The sequence below is a fragment of the Sander lucioperca genome, chromosome 21 (genome assembly GCF_008315115.2).
Source record: "Sander lucioperca isolate FBNREF2018 chromosome 21, SLUC_FBN_1.2, whole genome shotgun sequence".
Classification (NCBI taxonomy): Eukaryota; Metazoa; Chordata; class Actinopteri; order Perciformes; family Percidae; genus Sander; species Sander lucioperca.
Window position 1 is genome coordinate 24,468,671 of NC_050193.1, and position 25,135 is coordinate 24,493,805.

General features: G+C 41.1%; 2 protein-coding genes across 6 annotated transcripts in view; one reads left to right on the plus strand and one right to left on the minus strand.

Annotated features, from left to right (window-relative positions):
* On the minus strand, window positions 1-10,663 carry ddx42 (DEAD (Asp-Glu-Ala-Asp) box helicase 42). Of its 3 annotated transcripts, none has more exons than XM_031318927.2 (18): window positions 10,544-10,663; window positions 8,712-8,930; window positions 8,431-8,581; window positions 8,216-8,277; window positions 7,773-7,809; window positions 7,254-7,406; window positions 7,049-7,153; window positions 6,730-6,849; window positions 5,608-5,784; window positions 5,359-5,487; window positions 5,149-5,248; window positions 5,019-5,066; window positions 4,822-4,919; window positions 3,327-3,603; window positions 2,911-3,137; window positions 2,714-2,824; window positions 1,668-1,778; window positions 1-1,262 (listed from the first exon to the last, which is right to left on the minus strand). In XM_031318927.2, the coding sequence occupies exons 2-18, from the start codon at window positions 8,921-8,923 to the stop codon at window positions 642-644; spliced, it is 2,739 nt and encodes a 912-aa protein (XP_031174787.1). In that variant the 5' UTR covers window positions 8,924-8,930; window positions 10,544-10,663; the 3' UTR covers window positions 1-641. The 3 variants fall into 3 exon arrangements, with proteins under 3 accessions (XP_031174787.1, XP_035852832.1, XP_031174788.1); XM_031318928.1 differs by lacking the exon at window positions 10,544-10,663 and adding an exon at window positions 9,092-9,217 and having other exon boundaries at window positions 642-1,262; XM_035996939.1 differs by lacking the exons at window positions 7,773-7,809; window positions 8,712-8,930; window positions 10,544-10,663.
* The window catches only part of strada (STE20 related adaptor alpha), a 19,207-nt gene continuing 4,631 nt past the window's right edge, over window positions 10,560-25,135 (plus strand). The window contains exons 1-4 of one of the 3 annotated variants that reach the window (XM_031318935.2): window positions 10,560-10,775; window positions 19,562-19,619; window positions 20,509-20,566; window positions 22,716-22,744. In XM_031318935.2, coding sequence (XP_031174795.1) covers window positions 19,608-19,619; window positions 20,509-20,566; window positions 22,716-22,744 — 99 coding nt within the window. In that variant the 5' untranslated portion in view covers window positions 10,560-10,775; window positions 19,562-19,607. The remainder of the gene's footprint in view (window positions 10,776-19,561; window positions 19,620-20,508; window positions 20,567-22,715; window positions 22,745-25,135) is intronic. The other 2 variants (XM_035996940.1, XM_031318936.2) reach the window with 2 other exon arrangements.

The following is a 25,135-nucleotide window of genomic DNA, read 5'->3' on the forward strand; positions in this document are numbered from 1 at the left end:
TAGATGCCAAAGGAGTCTTTTAATCAAAACTTCACATTTTCCATGTTTGAACACTTCCTCTCATACAAACAAATGCATCTTCTTGAAAAACATTTCAAAAGCATAGACAGACTAAATGCCAAAAAAAGGCACTTCACTAGAACTTGAATACAAGACACAAAAAGAGCTATACATAGTTTAAACGTTTATGTGTGTGACTGTGAATCATCACAGAGCGCTTTCAAAAATAAAACAATTACAAGAGTTAGCTTTGTAGATTAACAAAATGCAAACACACAAACACACTTGGCAAAAAAATAAAGCTTCAGGTTTGCAAGCACAAAAGAATGTTAGGAGCTCAGTGATGGGAAACAAGGCAATAACCAACATGTCCTATAAGTACAGTGACTGTCTCTGAGCTGTTTGTGTTTATCTGTCTGACACACACTGTTGAGCTCTGACCAAATCATGAGGTCCTAACCAACCTGACAGAAGTGTCAGTACACTATTATTTGAAATAAGTCCACAAAATTCACCCTACAGTCCTGTGCTTTTGTCCGTCTCTGACATGCTCTGATATCTGCCTACACAACAGACAAGCTCATCATTGAGCAGTTGGTTGCACATATTATTCTATTGATGTGTTTATTTATTTTTTTCCTTCAGTTGTCCCACCTGCTCTTTCTACGCTTTGGTGGTTCAGGGACAGCAAAGCTATCATCTCCTCTGTCCCTGCCCTCCCCATTCCCCCTGTCTCCCCCATCCCTCTCACTCCTCCGGTCATCTCTGTCCCTCTTGCTTGCATCTCCGTTGCGACTATCGCTGTGGCGGCTGCTGCTGCTGCTGCTGTAGCGGTCCCGGTCCCCGTGGCGGTCCCGATCTCTGTCGCCATAGCGATCCCGGTCTCCGTCTCCATGCCGATCCTGGTCTCCATAGCGATCCTCTCCACTGTGTCGATCGCTCCTGTCGCTGTGGCGGTGGTAACTATCATGGCGCCCTCGGTCCTCACCGTGTCTGTCTCGTGGGATGTCTCTCTGTGGGGGAGGTGGAGGGTAGCTCTGCTGTGAACTGGTTTGACTGGTGGGCACAGAGCTCAGGGAGCCAGCGCTGGTGAAGCCAGACATGCACAAGGCGGCGCTCTGGGACCTTTCTGAACTGTTAGGGGACTCAGTCGGCACAGAGCTCAGGCTGCCGGCACTGGTCCAGCACGAAGAGCTATTAGACTTAGTGGTGAGCTTTGGAGGGCCGCTGGACGCAGCCACAAAGTGGCTTTTATACTGAGCCTAGAAGAAAAAGAGCCATTGAGAGGACAAGATTAGCTGCCTGGGAGGCAAAACAAGAAATTCTTACTTTGAAACTTTAAAATAAGGATTGCACATAGACTGTTAAAAGGAATTACCCTGCATCACGACACAAAATGACCAAAATATAGTTGCAGGATGGTAATAGTAGTAAATAAATGCTGATTTATATATTTCTTGGCCAGGTGCTGAGATTTCTGCTCCTGAAAAGTCACTCTGCTGCTTATGCTGTTTGAAAATTTCAAGACCGTGTGCTAGGAATGACTGACTGGCACAACACAACTGTCTCCCTCATAATACAAGTTGAAGTAACAATACAATCGGTTTTTAGTAACATGTTAAAATGAATGAACTCAAGGCAGAACAACAGAAAGGAGAGAGTTCTACCTGGAAGGCTTGTTTCATCGCAGACATGCGATCTCCCATAGCCCCAGTGGCTGGTTTGCTGTAACCTTCAAAGCTGCTAGTGGAAGACAACAAGCTGCTGCTGCTGCGTTCCTGCAAAAACAACATAGTTGCTCACATCTCTTAATTTTCTCCAACTATCACCATGAAACTCAATCTAAAATAATTATCTAAGCCATCATAGAACATTTAATGCTGTCAGAGGAGAACATTTACAGATGTCTGGAATTTTGTTTAATTTGGTTCATTTTACAGTGCATAATAATAACTATGAACAGGGACTGAAGTTAACTTTTTTGGCCACCAGCCACTGTGGCTAGTGGATTTTAAAATCATTTTTATCAGCCATTTTTTTTGCCTCATAAATGAAATCCACAAGCATCGTTCTTGAACTTGTTAAGAATACACATTTAAGTGCTGTCAAGTTATTAATGAAATCAATATAATTAATGACTCTTATCAAACATATTTTTTTTTATCTTTTTATTTAATGATTTCCCCTGTCAGAGACAGTCCTTTTTAGCTCAAATCCAAGCAAATGGCAGACTTGGTTGAAATGTAAAAGAACAACAATGGCAACTCTGAATCACTCAATTGTCATTGGCTGCCAAGGTGGCAGGTAGATTGACAGTTTTACCCGCCAATGGCAAAATTCACCCGCATTTGGCGCGTGGTCGGGTGTTAATTTCAGGCCCTGACTATGAATATTAGTGCAATTCAGAGAAAAATATTGCACAATTTTCTCCACTACATTTATTTAACAGCTACAGTAACTACTTTGCACACAGAACATATGATCTGCTTACAAAATATGATGCATAATAATATTTTCAAACATGAAGTCAGACAAGATTGGCCATTGTAAGACTTCTGGCCAATACTTTAATACATCAAAATAAATCTAACTGTAGCAATCAGAAACGTATTAACAGAAGCTATGGCTTTAATAGTTCTGTAGTGATCACTGTTGAAGACCACAACATATATTAGTGCAGAAAAAAAGAACAGTGTGGTAAGTAGTTACTCACAGAACTTTCAGCCCCCAGGCCTGGTCTCTCTCTGTAACCAAGACCACCTCCACCAATATTCATCTTTTTTCCTTTACCACCCTTGAATCGGGATTTCCTGAACCAGGGATTCTGGGAAATAAATGTGAAGAAAACAAAGTTGAAAATATTCAATTGACTTTACAGCTTTTTTTATTCTTTGACATATTTATTCTCACCTGCATGGCTAAATCCATCAGTTCTTTGGAAACGGCTTGATTAGCTCCCTCTAGATTTCTGACGAGGTCACCAGCGAATGTGGTGTCTTTGTTGGTGAGGAGAGTGTAAGCGACACCCTTCTCTCCAGCGCGACCAGTTCGACCAATTCTGTGTGTGTGCGTATCGATGTCTCGTGCCACGTCGTAGTTTACCACTGTGCGAATGGATGGGATGTCCAGACCACGAGCTGCAGAGGAATGCAAACAGGAAGCAGGAAAGTGTTGATACTATAGTTTTGACACTCGGCTCTCGATATGCAGTAGTCTGAACTGTCACTTCACTGAGCAAGTGTTTGAAATGGAAAGCGATGAGGGGGGAAAGAAATGGGAGGTAGAAAACTTCTCCCATTAACCTCACCATCTCCTCTTGTACTCACCAGCTACATCAGTGGCCACCAGAACAGGCAAATTCTGCTTCTTGAAGTCGCTGATGACCTTGTTCCTCTCACTCTGGTCCATGTCTCCGTGTAGGAGGCCCAGGCTGTAGCCCTCCTGAGTCAGATTAGTAGCCAATTCCTCACAGTTTGCCTTCTTGGTAACGAAGATGAGAACTGAGCCGGAGGAGGTGAACTCGACCAGCCGCCGAGTCAGCCAGCCCCATTTATCTGTCGAGCTGGGCAGCATTTCCACCATCTGGGTGACATCCTCATTGGCCTGGTCAGAGAAGTAAGGTAATTAAAACATGGGATCTGCATGTTAAAGCGCGTCTTTATCGACATTTTATTACATTTTAATAAAAGTGTAATACGCCCCTAAAAACATAAAACTTTTGCTACCTCAATATTTTACCAGGACAGAATTATCTGTGCCTTTCAACTTTTTCAAGTCACACTTAAAGGTCCAATGTGTAGGAATTTCTCCCATCTAGCGTTGAGATCATATATCAACAAGAACTAAGAAAAGAGATCACATTTCTCCTGTATTAGCTTCTCTGCATTGGCTTCCTGTAAAATCCAGGATTGAATTTAAAATCCTTCTTCTGACCTACAAAGCTCTAAATGGTCAAGCACCATCATATCTTGACGAGCTCATAGTACCTTATTGTCCCACTAGAGCACTGCGCTCCCAGAACGCACAGTTACTTGTGGTCCCTAGAGTCTCTAAAAGTAGAATGGGAGCCAGAGCTTTCAGCTATCAGGCTCCTCTCCTGTGGAACCAGCTCCCAATCTGGGTTCGGGGGGCAGACACCACTTTTAAGAGTAAACTTAAAACTCTCCTCTTCGATAAAGCTTATAGTTAGGGAGTGAGGAGTTGCAGCATTCTCCTAGCCTGGCGGGGGAGGGTGTGTTGCCACAGTCATGGCGCACCCCCTCCCTATCTCTGCTTCTCTTCATAGAAAGCTTACGTATATTTATATATATATGTGTGTGTGTGTGTGTGTGTGTGCGCGTGTGTGTGGTCCTCCATGTTTCCCTTCTTCAACCTTGCCGGGGCCGGGAAGCTACGATACCCATTAGCAGCATTAGCAGCACCTGCGAGTTTATCATGTGACAGCGAAAACATGAAAGGCGGAGCAGTATGTCCTGTATGTCCCTTACCAGCTAACGTATTTCAAGATGGCGCATGAATATGGAGCGTCTACCCCAGTTCATGTGAATGCAGATGTAAAATTTCAAGCCAAAAGGAATACTGGGAATTGATGGTGGGGGTAAATATTCATGAAAAAAAGGGGAACACAGATTTTGATAATGAACAACTAAACACGTTACACACTAAAAAAAATTAATTAAGAGTATTGTAACTGTGTTTTCATTTTGTAGCCTTGAATTTGTGTTTTGGGAATTTGAGGCACAGTGAACAAGGAATAATTTATCTCTTTGTGTAGCTACATCTTTAAAAAGTTTATTTGCAGATATGTATGATGTTGCATACCTCTCCGATGTCTCCCTGCACCACACGAATAGGATCTACCAAGATGTCTCTGGCCAGTCTCTCTATCTTCTTTCGGAAAGTAGCGCTAAACAGAAGGGCTGAGAAGGAAATCATATTGAGAATCATACAAAAAAAACGCTCTGAAGCCTAACTATCTATGACAATGAAACACTTAATACTTAAGGAAACCCACTTACTCTGTCTGTCTGGGCGGACATGGCTAGCAACAGATCTAACCTGATATTCTGAAAGGGAAAAGAGAAATAAGCTGCAGTGCACAAAACAGGTTTAAACATCTCTGATACAGCACTGATAATGCCAACCCACCAAAGCCCATATCAAACATGCGATCTGCCTCATCAAACACCAGGTATGACACTCTCTGCAGTGACGTGGCCTTCTTCTTAACATGGTCAATCAGACGACCCTGTGAAAACACACAGAAACAGTAAATATCTCATTTGTTGCAGCAGTGGAGTGTGAATTTTCTTCTTAGAAGGTGGGTTAAAGACAAAAGCTGGTTGTCTCTTCTCTTACCGGAGTGCACACCACAATCTCTGCTCCCTCCTGCAGAGCTTTGGCCTGCTCCCACATGCTGCCTCCTCCATAAACCGCCACAGAACGCAAAGAGTAGGCTTTCCCAAAACGCTTACATTCTGCATGGATCTGGCAATGTGACACACATCAGTGGAACAACTCGCTTAACAATGTTTATTTTCGTTAACACTACAGCAAATATCCTCTATACGTTCACAAAGCCTGACTCAGTCCCTTCCCATTTCTCACCTGCTGACAAAGCTCTCTGGTGGGACACACAATGATGGCGATGGGCCCTTCTCCTGCCTCCAGTTCCTTTTGGTCCATGATGTGAACCAGCATGGGCCAGATAAAAGCTGCAGTTTTGCCACTGCCAGTTTTTGCAATACCAATCATGTCACGTCCAGACAGAGCTATGGGCACACCCTAAAACCCAGATTGAGAACAAAAACAATAAAGATTATTTATGAAATCATCAAAAAAAATTGATATTAAACTATGTTGCAACATTAAAGAAGTATTGTACCGCTGGAAAGTGTCTTTTCAGTAACCTGGGCTGTCTATGCAGTAGAATGGCGCAAACATTTTTTTTTTTTTTTTTTTTTAAATTGGTGCTACATGGCTAGAAAAATCTGAGAAAAGGGGCTATGGTATTCCCTTTCACTCAAAAAAGTAGAAAACCTACAACTACCAGAATACACTGCGCCGCAACAGACCAATCAACGCACCCACTGGTGGGTGACAAGCACGTCACAGAATCAATAGGGCGGTGGGCTGGTAACAAGCAACCATGTCTTACAGTTCAACGGTAAGCTAGAATATGTTTCTGAAAACATTTCAGGCGAGACATAGGCAATACATTAACTGATAATTGGTTGATATTTGATTAGAGCTGCCTAGTTTTACCATTTCATCTGGGTTTTTTTGCCTCGGTTTTCGCAATACAGGAAACAGTAAGGAACCCACTTTCTGTTCCCAAACTCTCACATTTCAACCAAACAATGCACTGAAATATGTTTCTGAAAACATTTTAGGCAAGAAATATTCAATACAGTAACAGAATTTGGGGTTTATATTTGATCAGCACTGTCTGCTTTTAGAGTTTAATCTGAGTTTGGTTTGAGTTTGAGAAAGAGAGAGAAGGGCAGCTGTCTCTCCCAATCCGCTTCTATAATCTTTGTATCTGCATGCGGAAGTACAATCTGTAGTTTGAGCAGCAGCGTCATTTGGCGTTTTTCTGCTGGCCTGTGAGTAGGGAGATCTGGGCACTGGTAAAATGGAGGGAAGTTACACATACTACCAACATTATTATGGTACAAAGTTGGTTGAATATTGCCAAAGTATCCCTTCAAGGTAAACGTGCAGCATTACCTGGCACTGAATCGGTGTGGGCTGAGTGTACTCAGACTTGCGGATTTGGTGCATTAGTTGCTCATCAAAGTTGAAGTGGGCAAAGCTAGTGCAAGGTTTTGGAGGGGCAGCACCAGATACCTGAAAAAGACAACAAATTTAAAGACATTCAAAACAATTATGATGATGACAGTTTACACATGATGAAGTCTCTCCAAAGAGCAATAAGTGTTGCTAAAAATTTGACCAAAATAACTGAATCAAAGTAATAATTACTATAACGTGTATCATTTCAGCCATATAACATTTATTTACTTGTGTGCATAAATCCCGGACTTACCCTTAGGTTCAATTTGTGCCTTAACTCTAACACTTGGGTTCCAGTCAGGTTGCTGACCTCTTCATGCTCATTGTAGAAGTTTTTCTCAAAAGGTGGGTAATCAATCTATAGGAAAAACATGACACACGTTAAAGACATAAAATGGTGATCCATTGTTGAGACAACTAAAACTGTCTCTGTGCTCAATCAATAGTGTCAACTGTACCTCGGAGTGGTCAATGGGAGGAAGCGGCAAGATTATTTTCTTGGTAGTAGAGGCGATTGGGTTACCATCACTGTCATAGTCAATGTTTTCATCCTCTTCCTCTAGGGTCAGCCCGGCTGTGGGATTCTCTGCCATGTAGCGAAAGTAGGCTTCCTGCAGAGAGCACAGCATTTCAAGGTAAAATTGAGCCGGTGTGCTGCTTACCACAGCGTCCAGGCACCAGTAACTGACAGGAGACATTCAGCTCAACAGAAGGACAGCTTACTATTCACAATCTGATATCATCATATGACATTTCCTGACATAAACATGCTTTTTTTAACACTTTCTAAACAACAAGAATATTCTACACAAAACCAAATCCATCACAATACTCCTAAATGCAACCTGCATGGTCAAATAGATGGGAAGGCAAGGGGGGGCTTTATAACATTAGAGGGGGTAGATTTAGAGAATGTTTGGTCTGAAGACCTCTGATCAACGATGTAGTGGATGAAGAACTTTGGAGGGCTCACTCACTTGTTCATCTTCTTCTTCAATGTCATCACGAATACCCCTGAAATGACAAGCGGAGAAAAAAAAAAACTTCCCTGCGGCTCGTTCATACACCCAAGACAGCCCACATCCCATTATGACTAAGGTCAGTGCTTACCTGATGATATCTATTAAGCCAGCAAAAACATTGCTGGATGTGCTATGCTTTGTGCCAGAAATTGAAGAAACTTAATATATAATGTCTGCATTTGCCACATTGCTACTGGTAGTTAAGACAGTGAATAGTACAGGAGTATACAAATTAACATTATTATTATCATCATCATCTCAAATTAGTGGGCTTATAATTTCGCTCACAAAATAATAATCCTTTTCTTTCCCCTTATGGTCAAATTTAAATTTAAGCACATACATAAGGACCTCAGAAATGACTAAAAATCAAACAAATGAAAACATTTGAATCTTACTTGGCTGACTTTTTCTCTTTTTCCTTTTCCTCCAGTTTCCTCATGTCTTTAGCTGCTTGGTCCTGGAGGAGAAAACAAAGCAAGATTGTTAGAGCAAACCGCAGATTAAGCATTTGGAAGCATATTCTAGTTTGCCTCTTATCTGCCGAACGGCAGATAAGAGGCAAACTAGAATATGCTAGAATAGAATAATAATAGAATAATTCTCTTCTCACCTCAACCTCTGCCATGAAGGCATCCAGTGGGTCATCTTCACTGTCTGACCCACCACCAGACTGCATCTGCTGCCGTGTGGGCGAGTTCTCAGCTGGGATGTACGGAAGATCCACATTGCTGCTGGATTCCTCCTCATCATCTTCAAAATACCTTGTTGAAAATGACAAAGATGCAGTTTTCTAAATATTTAATACCACAAATCACTTTATATACTGATAAGGAGTTGCACTGAACATATGTAAAAGTGTATACGTATGTATGGGAGAGATGTAATACTCACGCATTTTCCTCATCAAAATTAGCTCTTTTTGTCCCTATTTTGTAGAACGATGGGAGCTGCTGGCCCCTCCCATATCCACTTGATCCTGGAGGTCCTCCAAATGTTGTGTGAGATTTCTGAGGAAGGCTGGGTTCCTCTTTTCGCCCTGCAAGGGAAAAGCCTCCAAACCCAAACCCTCGCTTCACACCCGGACCACCTTTGTTCCAGTTCATGGCTGTGCTGTGAAAACATAGGGGGGGAACAAGCATTTAAGATACCTCTGTTATTACACCAAATCTCGTTGCATTCATTTGTTCTTGGCTTGGTTCTTTATTGACGGTACTACCAATTAAACATGACTTAGCAATTGTCTGAATCATGGAAAACTCTTGTCAGCTTGCCATTTAGTCAACAGTCCGAAGCCCCCCAGGGATGTGTTTTGAGTCCACTGCTGTACTGCCTGTACACACACGACTGTGTAGCCACTTTCGACGCCAACACCATCATCAAGTTTGCTGACAACACAGTTGTGGTGGTCCTGATCACAGACAACAATGAACAGGCCTACCTGAAAGAAGTAGAGAGCCTGACCTGCTGGTGTCAGGACAACAACCTACTCCTGAATGTCAGCAAGACTAAAGAGATGATAATGGACTTTGGGAAGAAGCAGGGAAGGAACTTCACCCCCTTAATATCAACAGGTCCTTGGTGGAGAGGGTGGACAGCTTCAAGTACCAGAGAGTCTGACCTGGGCGCTGCATACAGTAGTGACTCAGTGGTGAGGAAGGCAACGGTTTCATCTCAGGGGAACATCACAGCCTGGTACGGAAACAGCACCGAACAGGACTGCAAGGCCCTGGAGAGTGTTTTTCCCCCCAACTGAACACACAATAGGCAGTGCCCTACCATGCCTAAAGGACATATACCTTACATCTTAATTAGCAAAAAACGTGTACACTCCAATTTCTTAATTTTTTAATGTTATAGAATTGACAATTTCCTAACCTCTCCTTAAGTTTTGATGTTGTGCACGCTATCGATTGAGCAACAGCAGACTTGAGTATATGGTGGGTAGGTGACACATGAATCCTTAATGTTGCCTATGGTTTTCTGTATCACCTCAAATTACTTCAGTTTTCACATTTATCATTAGTCAAAAGGCCAAGTAGTAAATTATTAGCCCTGACTGTCATTCATTTTGCTAGTTGATTTGAATTGCAACTAACCAAAAAAACGACTTAACTAGCAACCTCACAGAAAAAACCCTTTGAATACGTTTTTACTGACTAACGTTACCTCCAACGCAGCAACGTTAGTGCAGCATTAGCTTAACAACATAGTGTGTGCATAGCTACAAGTCATATCTACGTAGATGTGAGAAGGCATTTCCACTCACGTCCATAGATAAACGCATGTTTTCCAAAAAGCAATATTACATTAATCAGGCATAATTTAAGTTGGACTTTGCAGCAGGAGACACCGTTATCAGGCTTAGAAACTGACGTAACCGCGTTAACATAAAGCTAATTAGCCATTAGCCATCTTAACACGGCGGTACAAAGCAAGACAACATTATGATTTACTTGCTGGCTTAGGGCGGTTTATTAGATTTAGAGTAACTTGATAACACGACAACATTGGCCACGATGATCTAGCTAGCCACACATAACGTTAGCATTAGCTCAAGGCCGCAAAATGCACTAGGCCGTGATGGGGGTGTGCCATATACGGTTGTGCGAAGCTAGGGTCAACACCGTGAATTTAGTGTAGTTGGGCTGCATTTGACAACCGATATACGATAACATTATTCGTTGACTGAATGTATCAATTATTTTGTAACAGGGCTTATTTACCTTTTTCTGATGCCAGTAAACGCTCCAGTGTTTTCAGTAGATCAAGCGGTGCTTACGTCATCTGTACGCGCAAAGTGCCTGTCGTTGTTGTTAGTGTGCGACGACGACGATCAACCAAAGCGTAGTGGAGAACTGCCAAAAACATCTCGTTGGAGAGAATAGCTAGCTGAATAAGTTATCATAAAATACAACAGCACTCCAGCCAGGCATTGCTGTTCTAAACATCATATAGGTAAGTTATTAAGTCAATAAAATAATGCATTTCTTGTTGCTAAAATAATCCCAGGTAGTTGCTTTAGCTAACGGTAATCTACTATTGCTAGCCCTGCGCATTTTATTAGCGAGCCATTAGCAAGAACTGAGCTCTACTTGGGACGATTTTGATATTAATGATTTGTTGGTCTGTTCAGATTACTTCGTTTGCTATCGTTGGAAGTCAGCATCTCTGTGTTTGCATTTTAACCACTATTTTTCAAGCGTGAATGTGATTGGTTTCAGCCCCACATTAGCATTGATAAAGATATAATCACTCAAAGCCAGCACTAACTACTGAGAGATCATCTGGCTGGTGGATTTTACTTTACTATATAAGGTTTAATAATCACTCTAATAACGTATATGCATAACATGCATTAGGCATGACAAGTTAACATGTTTGCCTAAAACACAAGTAATTTCACTAAGTATCACTTACATTTTAAAATGTTTATGTTCTACAGATGTGTGCTGTTTGTCAGGGTATGTTTATTCTATGATAGAATTCTAAACTGTAGTAATGATAATCGCTCTCATTGACAAAGAGGATTCAATTAAAAGTTAATCCTCACCTGATTCAGTGTTACCATTTATTTCTTACAAATAGAGTACATGTAGTTAAAGAAGGGAGGGAGGTATACTTTATTAATACCTCGAAGGGGAACTACATTTTTCACTCTGTTATATATTCACACACACACACACACACACACACACACACACACACACAAACACACAGAATACACACATGCACAAACAGGACCTATACACATGCATTAATGTATGGAGAGATGTAAGCGTGGGGGTGTGCCCCATAGGATGGCGCCCCGAAAGTTTATCAGATATATTCCACACCCCAGGTACCCTTCTATGGAGGAAATATTTATTCATAATTCAAATTGAAAGTCCAAAGAGAAATTGAAAGTCCAAAGAGAAAACAAAGCAAGATCAAATTAAAAATATTATTTTTTTTAAATTTTCCATTGATCAAATTAAAAATATTATTATTTTTTTAAAATTTTCCATTTGGCTTTTCCATTTGGATTTAATATTTGGCTTTTGAATTTAAATTTAACATTGGCTTTTCCATTTGGATTTAATATTTGGCTTTTGAATTTAAATTTAACATTGGCTTTTAATTTGGATTTAATATTTGGCTTTTGAATTTAAATTTAACATTGGCTTTTAATTTGGATTTAATATTTGGCTTTTGAATTTCAATTTAACATTGGCTTTTAATTTGGATTTAATATTTGGCTTTTCGATTTCAATTTAACATTGGATTTTCATTTGGATTTAATATTTGGCTTTTGAATTTACATTTAACATTGGCTTTTCATTTGGACTTGACACATGTCAATGTAAATGAGGAGGCGTGGCCCAAAGGCTGGTAGGAGGGTCTGAAACGAAAGGGGTGCAGAGGCACCTTATGAACAGCAGGGGGAGCTGACTGCTGGGGAGCTCACTGTTGAGCATCTGTCTACAGCTTGGCCACAAGGCTGGCTTATCCTCTTATTTCACATGATAGAAACTGATGATGTAGGCTAAACACAAACGACATTTCATGCAACAACAGTGAAGTTTTCATGTAGATACTATAATTGGGCCTGTGTTAGTGAGGACTAGATTAGGACTGTATTTAAAGCTGATTCTGGTTTCCAACTTCGCCCCAGGTGTGTCTGTTTAAAACACGGACGGAGACAACTTCTCTCTTCTGATGTTTTATTTAATTAAGCAACAGTACAATCTCAACCGGGTAGTCATCGTCCGAACTGCGACCTCTCCTTTTTCTTTCTCTCACTTTTTTCTCCGGGTGGTGCGCGCAGTGTGAGGTGCGTGTCTGCGCTATTCTCCGACACGTACTCACAACAATCACTCCTGATTGACGGCCTTTTGTACAGCCTGTGTACTTTTTTGTTCATTTGATTTCCGATTTTGAAACGATATCCAAATTTGAAAAATGGGTCATTTTAAACCTTGTTAATATTGATGACAATGTGTTCAAACGGAAAACAAGCCATATTTCAGGAAATAAACATGATTCTATTGAGAGACTTCCAGCTGACAGCGGTGTCTGTGAGCATCACTGGCCGGCCGGCAGAGAGGCGATCCCGGCCACCACCAGCTGGCTGTCCCGTCAGACTGGAGCTTCTGACAACATCGGAGAAAATGTGCAGTTGGCCATCAATGTTTGTGAAACTGCCCATATTCAAACTCTACACAGTTAATTGCTCGCATAAAAAAGTCTAAATAGTGAATTTAGTGGTGAAATAGCAGACAAAAATTGTAAGAAGTTTCCAGTTGTTTGCTGCTGCTGCTACGGCAAACTCCGATCTAGATTATAGAATTGATTTCTTTTTTATAATTTCCATCTGCTGTTTCACACACGTTTTCCGTTTGAACACATTGTCATCAATATTAACAAGGTTTAAAATGACCCATTTTTCAAATTTTGGATATCGTTTCAAAATCGGAAATCAAATGAACAAAAAAGTACACAGGCTGTACAAAAGGCCGTCAATCAGGAGTGATTGTTGTGAGTACGTGTCGGAGAATAGCGCGGACACGCACCTCACACTGCGCGCACCACCCGGAGAAAAAAGTGAGAGAAAGAAAAAGGAGAGGTCGCAGTTCGGACGATGACTACCCGGTTGAGATTGTGTGTGTGTGTGTGTGTTTGTGTGTGTGTGTGTGTGTGTGTGTGTGTGTGTGTGTGTGTGTGTGTGTGTGTGTGTCCTTGAGATCTGACAACACACAAACACATGTAGCAGAGCTACCCACACCCATGTTTGTACTGTTGCTTAATTAAATAAAACATCAGAAGAGAGAAGTTGTCTCCATCCGTGTTTTAAACAGACACACCTGGGGCGAAGTTGGAAACCAGAATCAGCTTTAAATACAGTCCTAATCTAGTCCTCACTAACACGGGCCCAATTATAGTATCTACATGAAAACTTCACTGTTGTTGCATGAAATGTCGTTTGTGTTTAGCCTACATCATCAGTTTCTATCATGTGAAATAAGAGGATAAGCCAGCCTTGTGGCCAAGCTGCAGACAGATGCTCAACAGTGAGCTCCCCAGCAGTAGGCTCCCCCTGCTGTTCATAAGGTGCCTCTGCACCCCTTTCGTTTCAGACCCTCCCACCAGCCTTTGGGCCACGCCTCCTCATTTACATTGACATGTGTCAAGTCCAAATGAAAAGCCAATGTTAAATGTAAATTCAAAAGCCAAATATTAAATCCAAATGAAAATCCAATGTTAAATTGAAATCGAAAAGCCAAATATTAAATCCAAATTAAAAGCCAATGTTAAATTTAAATTCAAAAGCCAAATATTAAATCCAAATTAAAAGCCAATGTTAAATTTAAATTCAAAAGCCAAATATTAAATCCAAATGGAAAAGCCAAATGGAAAATTAAAAAAATATATATATTTTTAATTTGATCAATGGAAAATTTAAAAAAATAATAATATTTAGGGCCAGAGCGCCGACAGCGGCGAAGGCCCTATTGAAACTGAAGGAATTATTAGGGCCCGAGCGCCGACAGCGGCGAAGGCCCTATTGAAACTGAAGGAATTATTATTAGGGCCCGAGCGCCGACAGCGGCGAAGGCCCTATTGAAACTGAAGGAATTATTATTATTAGGGCCCGAGCGCCGACAGCGGCGAAGGCCCTATTGAAACTGAAGGAATTATTATTATTAGGGCCCGAGCGCCGACAGCGGCGAAGGCCCTATTGAAACTGAAGGAATTATTATTATTATTAGGGCCCGAGCGCCGACAGCGGCGAAGGCCCTATTGAAACTGAAGGAATTATTATTATTATTAGGGCCCGAGCGCCGACAGCGGCGAAGGCCCTATTGAAACTGAAGGAATTATTAGGGCCCGAGCGCCGACAGTGGCGAAGGCCCTATTGAAACTGAAGGAATTATTAGGGCCCGAGCGCCGACAGCGGCGAAGGCCCTATTGAAACTGAAGGAATTATTATTAGGGCCCGAGCGCCGACAGCAGCGAAGGCCCTATTGAAACTGAAGGAATTATTATTAGGGCCCGAGCGCCGACAGCGGCGAAGGCCCTATTGAAACTGAAGGAATTATTAGGGCCCGAGCGCCGACAGCGGCGAAGGCCCTATTGAAACTGAAGGAATTATTATTATTATTAGGGCCCGAGCGCCGACAGCGGCGAAGGCCCTATTGAAACTGAAGGAATTATTATTATTATTATTATTATTATTATTATTATTATTATTATTATTATTATTATTATTTTCCCGGCAAATGAATTGGCTTTTTGAGGGGCTTAACATATTCAAAAACTCACCAAATTTGGCGGTCGCATCAAGTCTGGTGAAAATTTACGTATTTTAAGGGTTTCGGGAATAGGCGCGCAAAAATGGCTCGCTAGCGCCCCCTACAAAGTTAACAAAATTGAGCCCCTGCAGTGCATTTAACGTAGACTCACGAAACTTGGTACACATATGTACCATGTCAAGACGCACACAAAACGTCATTGGAGCCATACCCTAAACCCAACAGGAAGTCCGCCATTTTGAATTGAAAGTTCGAAATTAGTGCGATTTTGGCCATTTCCACATGTCGTACTTTAACGAACTCCTCCTAGAGATTTCATCTGATCAACTTAAAATTCGGTCTGTACCATCTTAAGACATTAAAGATGAAAAGTTGTTAAAAGAAAAACTTTTCGTCATAAGGCGTGGCCGTGGCGGGGCGGCCATTTTGTGCGTTTCGCCGCCTAGTGGCAACAGGAAGTAGGCCTAAAAGTCAAGGTGCTATACTTTAACGAACTCCTCCTTGAGATTTCATCCGATGTACTTCAAACTTGGTCTCTATCATCCCAACACCATAAAGATGAAAAGTTATTAAAAGAAAAACTTTTCGTCAGACGGTGTGGGTGTGGCGTGGCGGCCATTTTGAGTGTTTAGCGATGAACAAAGAAGTTGTTGTAACTTGAGTGTACGTTGTCGTATCTGCCAGGGTCCAGGCCTGAGGACACCTACAGGCCATATTTGACTTTTGGTCATAGCGCCCCCCGCTGGCAACACGAAATGCGCCTTATATGACAAACATCATCCGATTTACATGAAACTTAGAATGTGTGGTCTACATGTGATAATGAGCCGGCCCCTATAATATAACCATGCCCACTTACTCAGGCCACGCCCCCTTTCATAACATTTGTACCGTTTAAGGTAGAGTCTTGTGTGAGGTGTCATTGAACTCAGCAGAGAGTTGCTTCTTCATTGGTGATGGTTTGGCCCGCCCCCTATGCTTAAGCCACACCCCCTTTCATGAATGCTGATCCATCTAAGGTAGAGTCTTGTGTGAGGTGTCATTGAACTCAGCAGAGAGTTCCTTCTTCATTGGTGATCGTTTGGCCCGCCCCCTATGCTTAAGCCATGCCCCCTTTCATAACATTTGAACCATTTAAGGTAGGGTCTTGTGTGAGGTGTCATTGAACTCAGCAGAGAGTTGCTTCTTCATTGGTGATGGTTTGGCCCGCCCCCTATGCTTAAGCCACACCCCCTTTCATAACATTTGAACCGATTAAGGTAGACCCTTGTGTGAGGTATCATTGAACTCAGCAGAGACTTCCTTTTTAATTGGTGATGGGTTGACCCGGCCCCTATAATTTAGCCACGCCCCTTTTTATAACTGGTGACCCATTTAAGGAAGAGTCTTGTGTGAGGTGTCATTGAACTCAGCAGGGAGTTGCTTCTTCATTGGTGATGGTTTGGCTCGCCCCCTATGCTTAAGCCACGCCCCCTTTCATAACATTTGAACCATTTAAGGTAGGGTCTTGTGTGAGGTGTCATTGAACTCAGCAGAGAGTTGCTTCTTCATTGGTGATGGTTTGGCCCGCCCCCTATGCTTAAGCCACGCCCCCTTTCATAACATTTGAACGATTTAAGGTTGACCATTCTGTGAGGTATCAATGAACTCAGCAGAGAGTTACTTCTTCATTGGTGATGGTTTGGCCCGCCCCCTATGTTCAAGCCACGCCCCCTTTCATAAATGCTGACCCATCTAAGGTAGAGTCTTGTGTGAGGTATCATTGAACGCAGCAGGGAGTTCCCTTTTCATTGGCGACGATTTGCGGTGTCTGAGTGCCGCGCAAATGCACGGTCGCAAGGAGCGGCGACCGCCGGTGACCCCGACGCGCGCAGAGGAGCGAGGGCCCGTCCATCGCTGCTCGCAGCTTTAATTATTATTATTCTTTTTCCCGGCAAATGAATTGGCTTTTTGAGGGGCTTAACATATTCAAAAACTCACCAAATTTGGCGGTCGCATCAAGTCTGGTGAAAATTTACGTATTTTAAGGGTTTCGGGAATAGGCGCGCAAAAATGGCTCGCTAGCGCCCCCTACAATGTTAAAAAAATTGAGCCCCTGCAGTGCGTTTAAAGTAGACTCACGAAACTTGGTACACATGTGTATCATGTCAGGATGTACAAATAACGTCATTGAAGCCATACCCTACGCCCAACAGGAAGTCCGCCATTTTGATTTCAAAGTTCGAAATTAGTGTGATTTTGGCCATTTCCACATGTCGTACTTTAACGAACTCCTCCTAGAGATTTCATCCGATCAACTTCAAATTCGGTCTGTGCCATCTTAAGACATTAAAGATGAAAAGTTGTTAAAAGAAAAACTTTTCGTCATAGGGCGTGGCCGTGGCGGGGTGGCCATTTTGTGCGTTTCGCCGCCGAAACAGGAAGTGAGTGTAACTCGAGTGTACATTGTCCGATTGGCTCGAAACTTTTCAGGATTCATAAGAGTCCAACCCTGAGGACAAATAAAGGCCGATATTTACTTAAAGTCATAGCGCCCCCTAGTGGCAACAGGAAGTAGGCCTAAAAGTCAAGGTGCTATACTTTAACGAACTCCTCCTAGAGATTTCATCCGATGTACTTCAAACTTGGTCTCTATCATCCCAACACCATAAAGATGAAAAGTTATTAAAAGAAAAACTTTTCGTCTGACGGTGTGGGCGTGGCGTGGCGGCCATTTTGAGTGTTAAGCGATGAACAAATAAATTGTTGTAACTTGAGTGTACGTTGTCGTATCTGCCCGAAAATTCTCACGATTGACAAGGGTCCAGGCCTGAGGACACCTACAGGCCATATTTGACTTTTGGTCATAGCGCCCCCCGCTGGCAACAGGAAATGCGCCTTATATGACAAACATCATCCGATTTACATGAAACTTAGAATGTGTGGTCTACATGTGATAATGAGCCGCCCCCTATAATATAACCACGCCCACTTACTCAGGCCACGCCCCCTTTCATAACATTTGTACCATTTAGGGTAGAGTCTTGTGTGAGGTGTCATTGAACTCAGCAGAGAGTTGCTTCTTCATTGGTGTTGGTTTGGCCTGCCCCCTATGCTTAAGCCACGCCCCCTTTCATAACATTTGAACGATTTAAGGTTGACCATTGTGTGAGGTATCAATGAACTCAGCAGAGAGTTACTTCTTCATTGGTGATGGTTTGGCCCGTCCCCTATGTTCAAGCCACGCCCCCTTTCATAAATGCTGACCCATCTAAGGTAGAGTCTTGTGTGAGGTATCATTGAACGCAGCAGGGAGTTCCCTTTTCATTGGTGACGATTTGCGGTGTCTGAGTGCCGCGCAAATGCACGGTCGCAAGGAGCGGCGACCGCCGGTGACCCCGACGCGCGCAGAGGAGCGAGGGCCCGTCCATTGCTGCTTGCAGCTTTAATTTTAATTTGATCTCGCTTCGTTTTCTCTTTGGACTTTCAATTTGAATTATGAATAAATATTTCCTCCATACCCTTCATACTTTATACAGATGCTTGTAAAACTGATATTCCACATTTTTTTTTTAGGTTTTCAGATGACACTACACTGTTGTCTTTGTTATGCACTGAAGATGATGCTATTCATCACTATTGTACAAATAATTGTTGGTCTCCCTGTGAACTCTAATCCTCTACCAGCTACTGTCCATAACACACACAAATTGAACATGTTTTAATATTCAGGCATCTATGCTGCTTTATCTTGGAGTTTAAATATAGGTTATATCTGTGGTAAGGTACAACAACGTATTTACTTCCTTAGGAGACTGAGGTCATTTGGAGCAAACACACTGATTCTGTTATTGTTTTTCCAGTCTATAATAAGGAATATTATGCAGTATGGAATCAGTGCATGGTTCAGTTGTCTCTGTCCAGCTCAAAGCTAAACTGCTATGTATCTGTGCGTCAAACGCTTAAGTCAAGTTTTCAAACTGTGTATAATAAAAGACCCCTGTCTCTGGCTGGTAATATTACATCATAACCCTGTCATATTTTATTAAAGAATATCAGCTTCTGCCATTAAACAGAAGGTTTACAGTACCACAGGCTCCACTAAACAGACTGCGGAACTCTTTTGTTACTATTGTATCAGAATTTAGGTCCTGAGTAGGCCTTAATGTATTGACTAGGCATTGAATGTGATAGTGAGTGATTACACTGCAGCTACTTATCATAATGTCTGATGCAGTATATGTTTGTAGTATTTGTTTTGTTGTTTGGTTTAATGTTGTGTTTTGTTAAGTATGTGAAACAGTATACGCCTTGGGATGCATTTATTAAAGATTCTGATATTAAAGTGAAATCCCATCAGATAAAATCAAATACTTAATATGATAGACCAACCACAAGTGACTTTTGTCCCTAGCAGGAGGAGACCAAATGAAGACATCTTCTACTTCACATTTTTTTCACTTGTCTTCACAGGTATTCCCTGGATGTGTTTTCACGTGTAACACACTCAAGAGGATCCATGTCTTTTCTTGTAAGTGTTTGCCAAGTACCTCCTATTTTAGACATAGGCCAATTTAGGAATTCAATTTAATCCTAGATCTAGGATTAACTAGGATTATCTACAGTACTTGTATGTTTTTAATCAATATTTTCATTGAAGCCTAATCCCTATAAGGGAAATCTGACATATATAATTACCATGTCATCATATGACAGCTTTCATTGCAAACATCCAGACACTATTGTTATCATGACAAGACAATAACGTACAGTTATCTTTATAAAGTTCTTACACAGGGACAGAGAGAACAGTTTGCCTATTCACTCAGTCACTTCTCTTCAGACAAGAAAGTAGAGGTGCAACGATGAATCGATTAATCGATTAGTTGTCAACTATTACATTAATCTCCAACTATTTTGATAATCGATTAATCATTTGAGTCATTTTTTTATTAAAAAAAATAAGATTTCTCTGATTCCAGCTTGTTAAATGTGAATATCTTCTAGTTTCTTCTCTCCTCTGTGATAGTAAACTGAATATCTTTGAGTTGTGGACAAAACAAGACATTTGAGGACGTCGTCTTAGGCTTTGGAAAACACTGATCCACATTTTTCACCATGTTTTGAAATTTTTATAGATCAAACAACTAATCGATTAATCGAGAAAATAATCGACAGATTAATCGACTATGAAAATAATCGTTAGTTGCAGCCCTACAAGAAAGGATTGCTAGGCTTTTTTTTTGTTTTAATTGAACTTTCTGTGATATTCTCTTAATAAAAGAGACAGAAAACTTTTACATCTGCAAATTTGGAAGTCAACATGAATCATCTTTATGTTTCTGTGGAACATTTCTTTATTCTTGCTTGCATTTGCTCTCTTCTCTCCATGTCTGGTATTAACCCTCTGTGTCCGTCAGCGTTGGGTATCTGAGAAACTGAGTGTGGAGAGCCTGCGGGATTTGGAGTTATTTGGAGGTGAGGTCCAATGCATACGGAGAAACTAAATGTTTCAACATTCCCAAACCACTGCTTACACACTAGGCCCTTCATGAGCACAAACAGAAAACAATATTCTGCTCTAGTTGAAGCTTTGCTCTGCTTCTCAGATGTCCTCCTAGAATTATTTTGAAAGCTTTCCATCCAGTACTCATTGGTTACCTGTCTTAAGTGTTACTGCCTTATTGTTGCTGTTTGCTACAATAATTTATCAGAAAATGGCCATTTTATTTGCCTACTTGTTTTTGGCTGTGAAATATTTTTAATTTGCTATTATACCTAATTAATTCTGAAGTTACCTCTTGTGGTGACTCATGCCTTTAACCACATTCGCTTTATTGAGAAATAACGTCTGAATTTAGTCAGAACTTTTGGCTCTTCAGATAAAGGTACAACAAAGTATAGAACTCAGTGTGGTGCTATAATGAAATTACTATAAATATGAGCTGATAACTGGGAAAACTTATACATCAGTGGTAATTACGAATAAGATATACATGTTTTTGTGTGGGCTGGTGTATCTCCTACATGGTATCATGAAGGGGAGAATAATAGCAGTCCAGGGGGAGAAGAATCCGAATCAACAGTTACATGTAAATGGTGGTACAATAAACATCCATAGTGTTATCAGCTGCTGCGTGATGCGCAATAACCGGCCTAAAAGAGTTTGATATGCTGAACTCTGTACAGCAGCAGCAGGACACCTTTGTTTAAACTAGAGTATCAGACAAGCGGGTTGTTAGAGTTGAAGACTGTCACATACTCATTTCACGACCGGTAGCTTTTCATTTTCGTTCTGACAGTGTGTGCGTAATATTTTTGTCACAATAGAAAACATGAGTGAGTATACTGTATGTAATATCGACAATAGTTAATACATGTGTTGGGGCTTAGGTTTGCCCTATAATGTGTGGTATTATGTTGTGTATGAGGGCTCTAGACCATTCACAACAAATCTACACATCGTCCCTGTCAGGCAAAAACCTTGTATGTCTAAAACCGTTGCTTTGTGGGGAATGAAAAAAAGGCTAATTTGAAAAAACTTGTGTGGATCTATTTACCTCAGATGAAATTGCTTCGTCACTGTTTAAATATTTGTAAAACCCACAGACCAAGGTAAGGTAAGGTTTCTGCCTGACGGCGACAAAATCTACACTGTATGAAACCCTCACAAAGACTCTCCAATGATGAGCAGACATAGATCTTCCTGCTGACACATTTTGTCAAACATTTCGTTGTGGGGTGGATCCTTAGACCACCATAGCTACACTTATGTTCACACAGTTGTAGAAAAACAAACAGAAAATGGTTGACATTGTACCTGAACCTGTGACTACCATAACTATTCAGACTGGGATACTTACTGCTTTAACTAGTTTCTCACCTTTGGCTTGGCTCCAGAAGTGCATCTCTGGAGGGATTGGAGGTTAAGTGTCTAGGAACTAGTTTAAGCAAATACGATAAGAAACCTTTTTCCAATCAACCTGTGGCTGTTTATCAGTGGTTTGATTATCTGTTTAAGTGTAATGTTTCTCCTCATTAATAATTAGTATAATTTGTGGCACATTATTAAAGCTTTTGTGTATTATGGAAAGGTTCTGGGGTGCTTTAATTCTTTGCCTTATTTTCTTGCTGGCAGATCGTTGCTCAACGTTGCATGCTTTTTGAAGTCTATCATTTCTCATATGGCTGTGCTGTATTGTCATTGCTGCATAATATTTGGGAAGAACCTGCTGGGTTTAGCTGGATTGTTTTTCTTTTTTTTTTTCATCTGCTTTGGTAATAAAATATTTAAGTCTGTTATGCCGATGTAAGCAAATTACTGGGGTGAGAATTTTTGCAGTTGCAGTTTAATCATAATCCCACAAGTTACCATGAAAACCATCTGACTTGATAATGATGCGTCACTTTGTGTGTGGTCACGTAAGACAAAGCTGCTGGTTCAGACAAAACCTGTAAGTGGCAGGGAAACCATCACCGGTTGTCTATCAAATCCTGCAGCATGCGGCAAAACTCCCACTGCCAGATGCTGCACTTCCCAGTTCAAGAGCTGTTCTAAACACGGGTCCTTCTCTTGTTTTGTGTTTGTACATGTCTTTATGTCATTGATGTGGTTTTTCTACCCCAGAGCAAGCTCAGGGACTCTCTCACAGGAAAGTAAGTGTGGTACTCCTGTCATCATCATCTCCCATCTGCCCTTTGTGTATGGGCGTGCATGCATGTGTATGTGCGCACACAGATTTAGATGTAAAGGAATCCACAACCCCCCCCTTGAGGCTTTGCACATGTATGCATGCATGGGTGTCTAGTTCATGACACACGTTGTACGTGCTCATAGCTCAGAAGGTCACCTCACTCACCAGTGGAATAGAAGGAGAATAATTAAGTCTAATCTAAAAAGTCCTGTCTGAGTCCTCTGTGTGCTGTTAAAATGCTGCGCTCCAGGTAACTGCACTGTGACACTGTTTTGGATTTTGGTGTCCCCTCACTAAGAGTCTAATTTTATGTTGTGAGTGTTATGCGTTTTGACACTGCTATCTGTGCTGACAGTCTGTTGAGTTGATGGCGAACTGCTTGTGTCACACTTTGATGTCAGACACTTTGATGTCAGACACTGTGTGTCCGTGCAGGGTCTATATGGATGGAGTTCCATGTGTTCAGCTTTAGCAATGCATGGCCAACCCCTTCTGAATCTGATCAAGATGGCAGTTTGTACAGCGACCTTTGTGATTAGATCAACATTTACAGATGTTCCCTTACCTGATGGCTACCACAGCATGTTTGGCTTTTCCGTCATGCCAGTTTTAATGTAAAGTCTGTAAAGCTATAGTAGTATAAGTATGGCAAAAGGCATCGTTTGGCTTCACATCCAGAGAACTGGAGCAATTCTTTTTTTTTTCTGTGAGGATATTTTCAGAGTTCTGTGTCTGATCTTGATCTTGAAGCCACTTCCAGTCCGTAGGATACTATTATGCTCGAGGAAGTGCACTATTCTGATTTTGAATGTGAGTCTTCATTCTGGTCACCATAGAAACAATCCAAATATTCATTCAGCTTGCCTTCATTTGCCTTCACAGCTTGCTACTGCAATCTGTCCATTTCCATCATTTGAATGGCAAAAATTGATGGAAATCAGGAGTCCTCACTGCCAAGAATATTGACTTTTCTCTACATGTGTTTGTGATGCAACTAACACAGGGCGGCTTAGGCTACATATGTGTAGACCACACTGTGGGATTCTGTATTTGCTATTCTGTTTATAGTATTATTATTATTGTTGTTGTTGTTGTTGTTGTTGTTATTGTTGTTGTTGTTATTATTATTATTATTATTATTATTATTATTATCATTATTATTATAGAAGCAGTAGTTCATCTGCTATCATCGTTTCACAAATACTGATCAATTCATGGCGTCATTCGCCATAAAAACAACAGTTTTATATTAAGGGCATCTGGTATTGGAATATTTTTTAATTACTAGACCGACAGTAGACACTTGTATTCACTAAATATTTTTTCCGATGATGGTTTGAGTGCCGGTATGTGTTACCAATGTTTTTTTTCTTTGGCTAGTGCCAGGGGTCACGCTAACGCACCATGATAACACACCTCCACGCCTGTCTAGTGATCTTTTAACAGTTCTCGCACTACCTTCTTACACTACCGTTCAAAAGTTTGGAATCAGCTGTTATATTTATGTTTTCTTTCCTTAAATAATATTTTAACAGAGATTCAAAAAAAAACAGTATAATTAAGACAGCAAATGTATTATTTACATATGAAATAGTTTTGGTCCGAAAAGAAGAAGAATTAGATGATTAAAACTTCCATTTAGTCGACATCCCCACAGTGTTACATGTCTGGGGAGAATACTGTTGGAACTTGGATTTTGGATTTGTTTTTCAGTCCAGAAAAGCGCAAGTGACCCTCGGCCAGTATTGAATGACAACGGTGCAATTTGACTCTTAATATTGAGTTAGTGCGTTTTTCTTTGTCCTCTGCAGTCTACTTCCTGGTTAGATTAAAGAGGTTAAACTGGGATTTGTCAGTCCGTAGTATGTTCAGCTGATATTCCTTGATCCTGTTCCAATAGTACTAACCCTAGACTAACTTATTTCTATTGTGAAGTCTGAAGAACAGTTTTACTAAAGCAACACATTGCCTGTTAATTCCAGCTTGTTCTAGACTGTATTATTGTGCATTTGACACTTAAACAGGAAGCTGTTATTTAAATCTGCACACATTTTGATGCTAAGCTTCCAGTTTATTTTACCAAGGACTGCTGATTTCTTCTATTATTCAACTGTTGAGAGGGATCTTTGTCTCTTTCTGCCCTTTCAGTTGTCAGTCTGGTTGAATCATTGAACAGCGTTTTGTTCTCCATGTACAAAACAAACCCTTCATACATATTTGTAAAGAGGACTTTCTACAACCTAAAAGCATCAAAGACTATTCAAAAGTATAGAGTAGTCCTCTTAGACATCTGACTTTACACAATCAAGCTTCTGTGGCAGGAGATTATAAACCTTTGAACGGTAGTGTATGG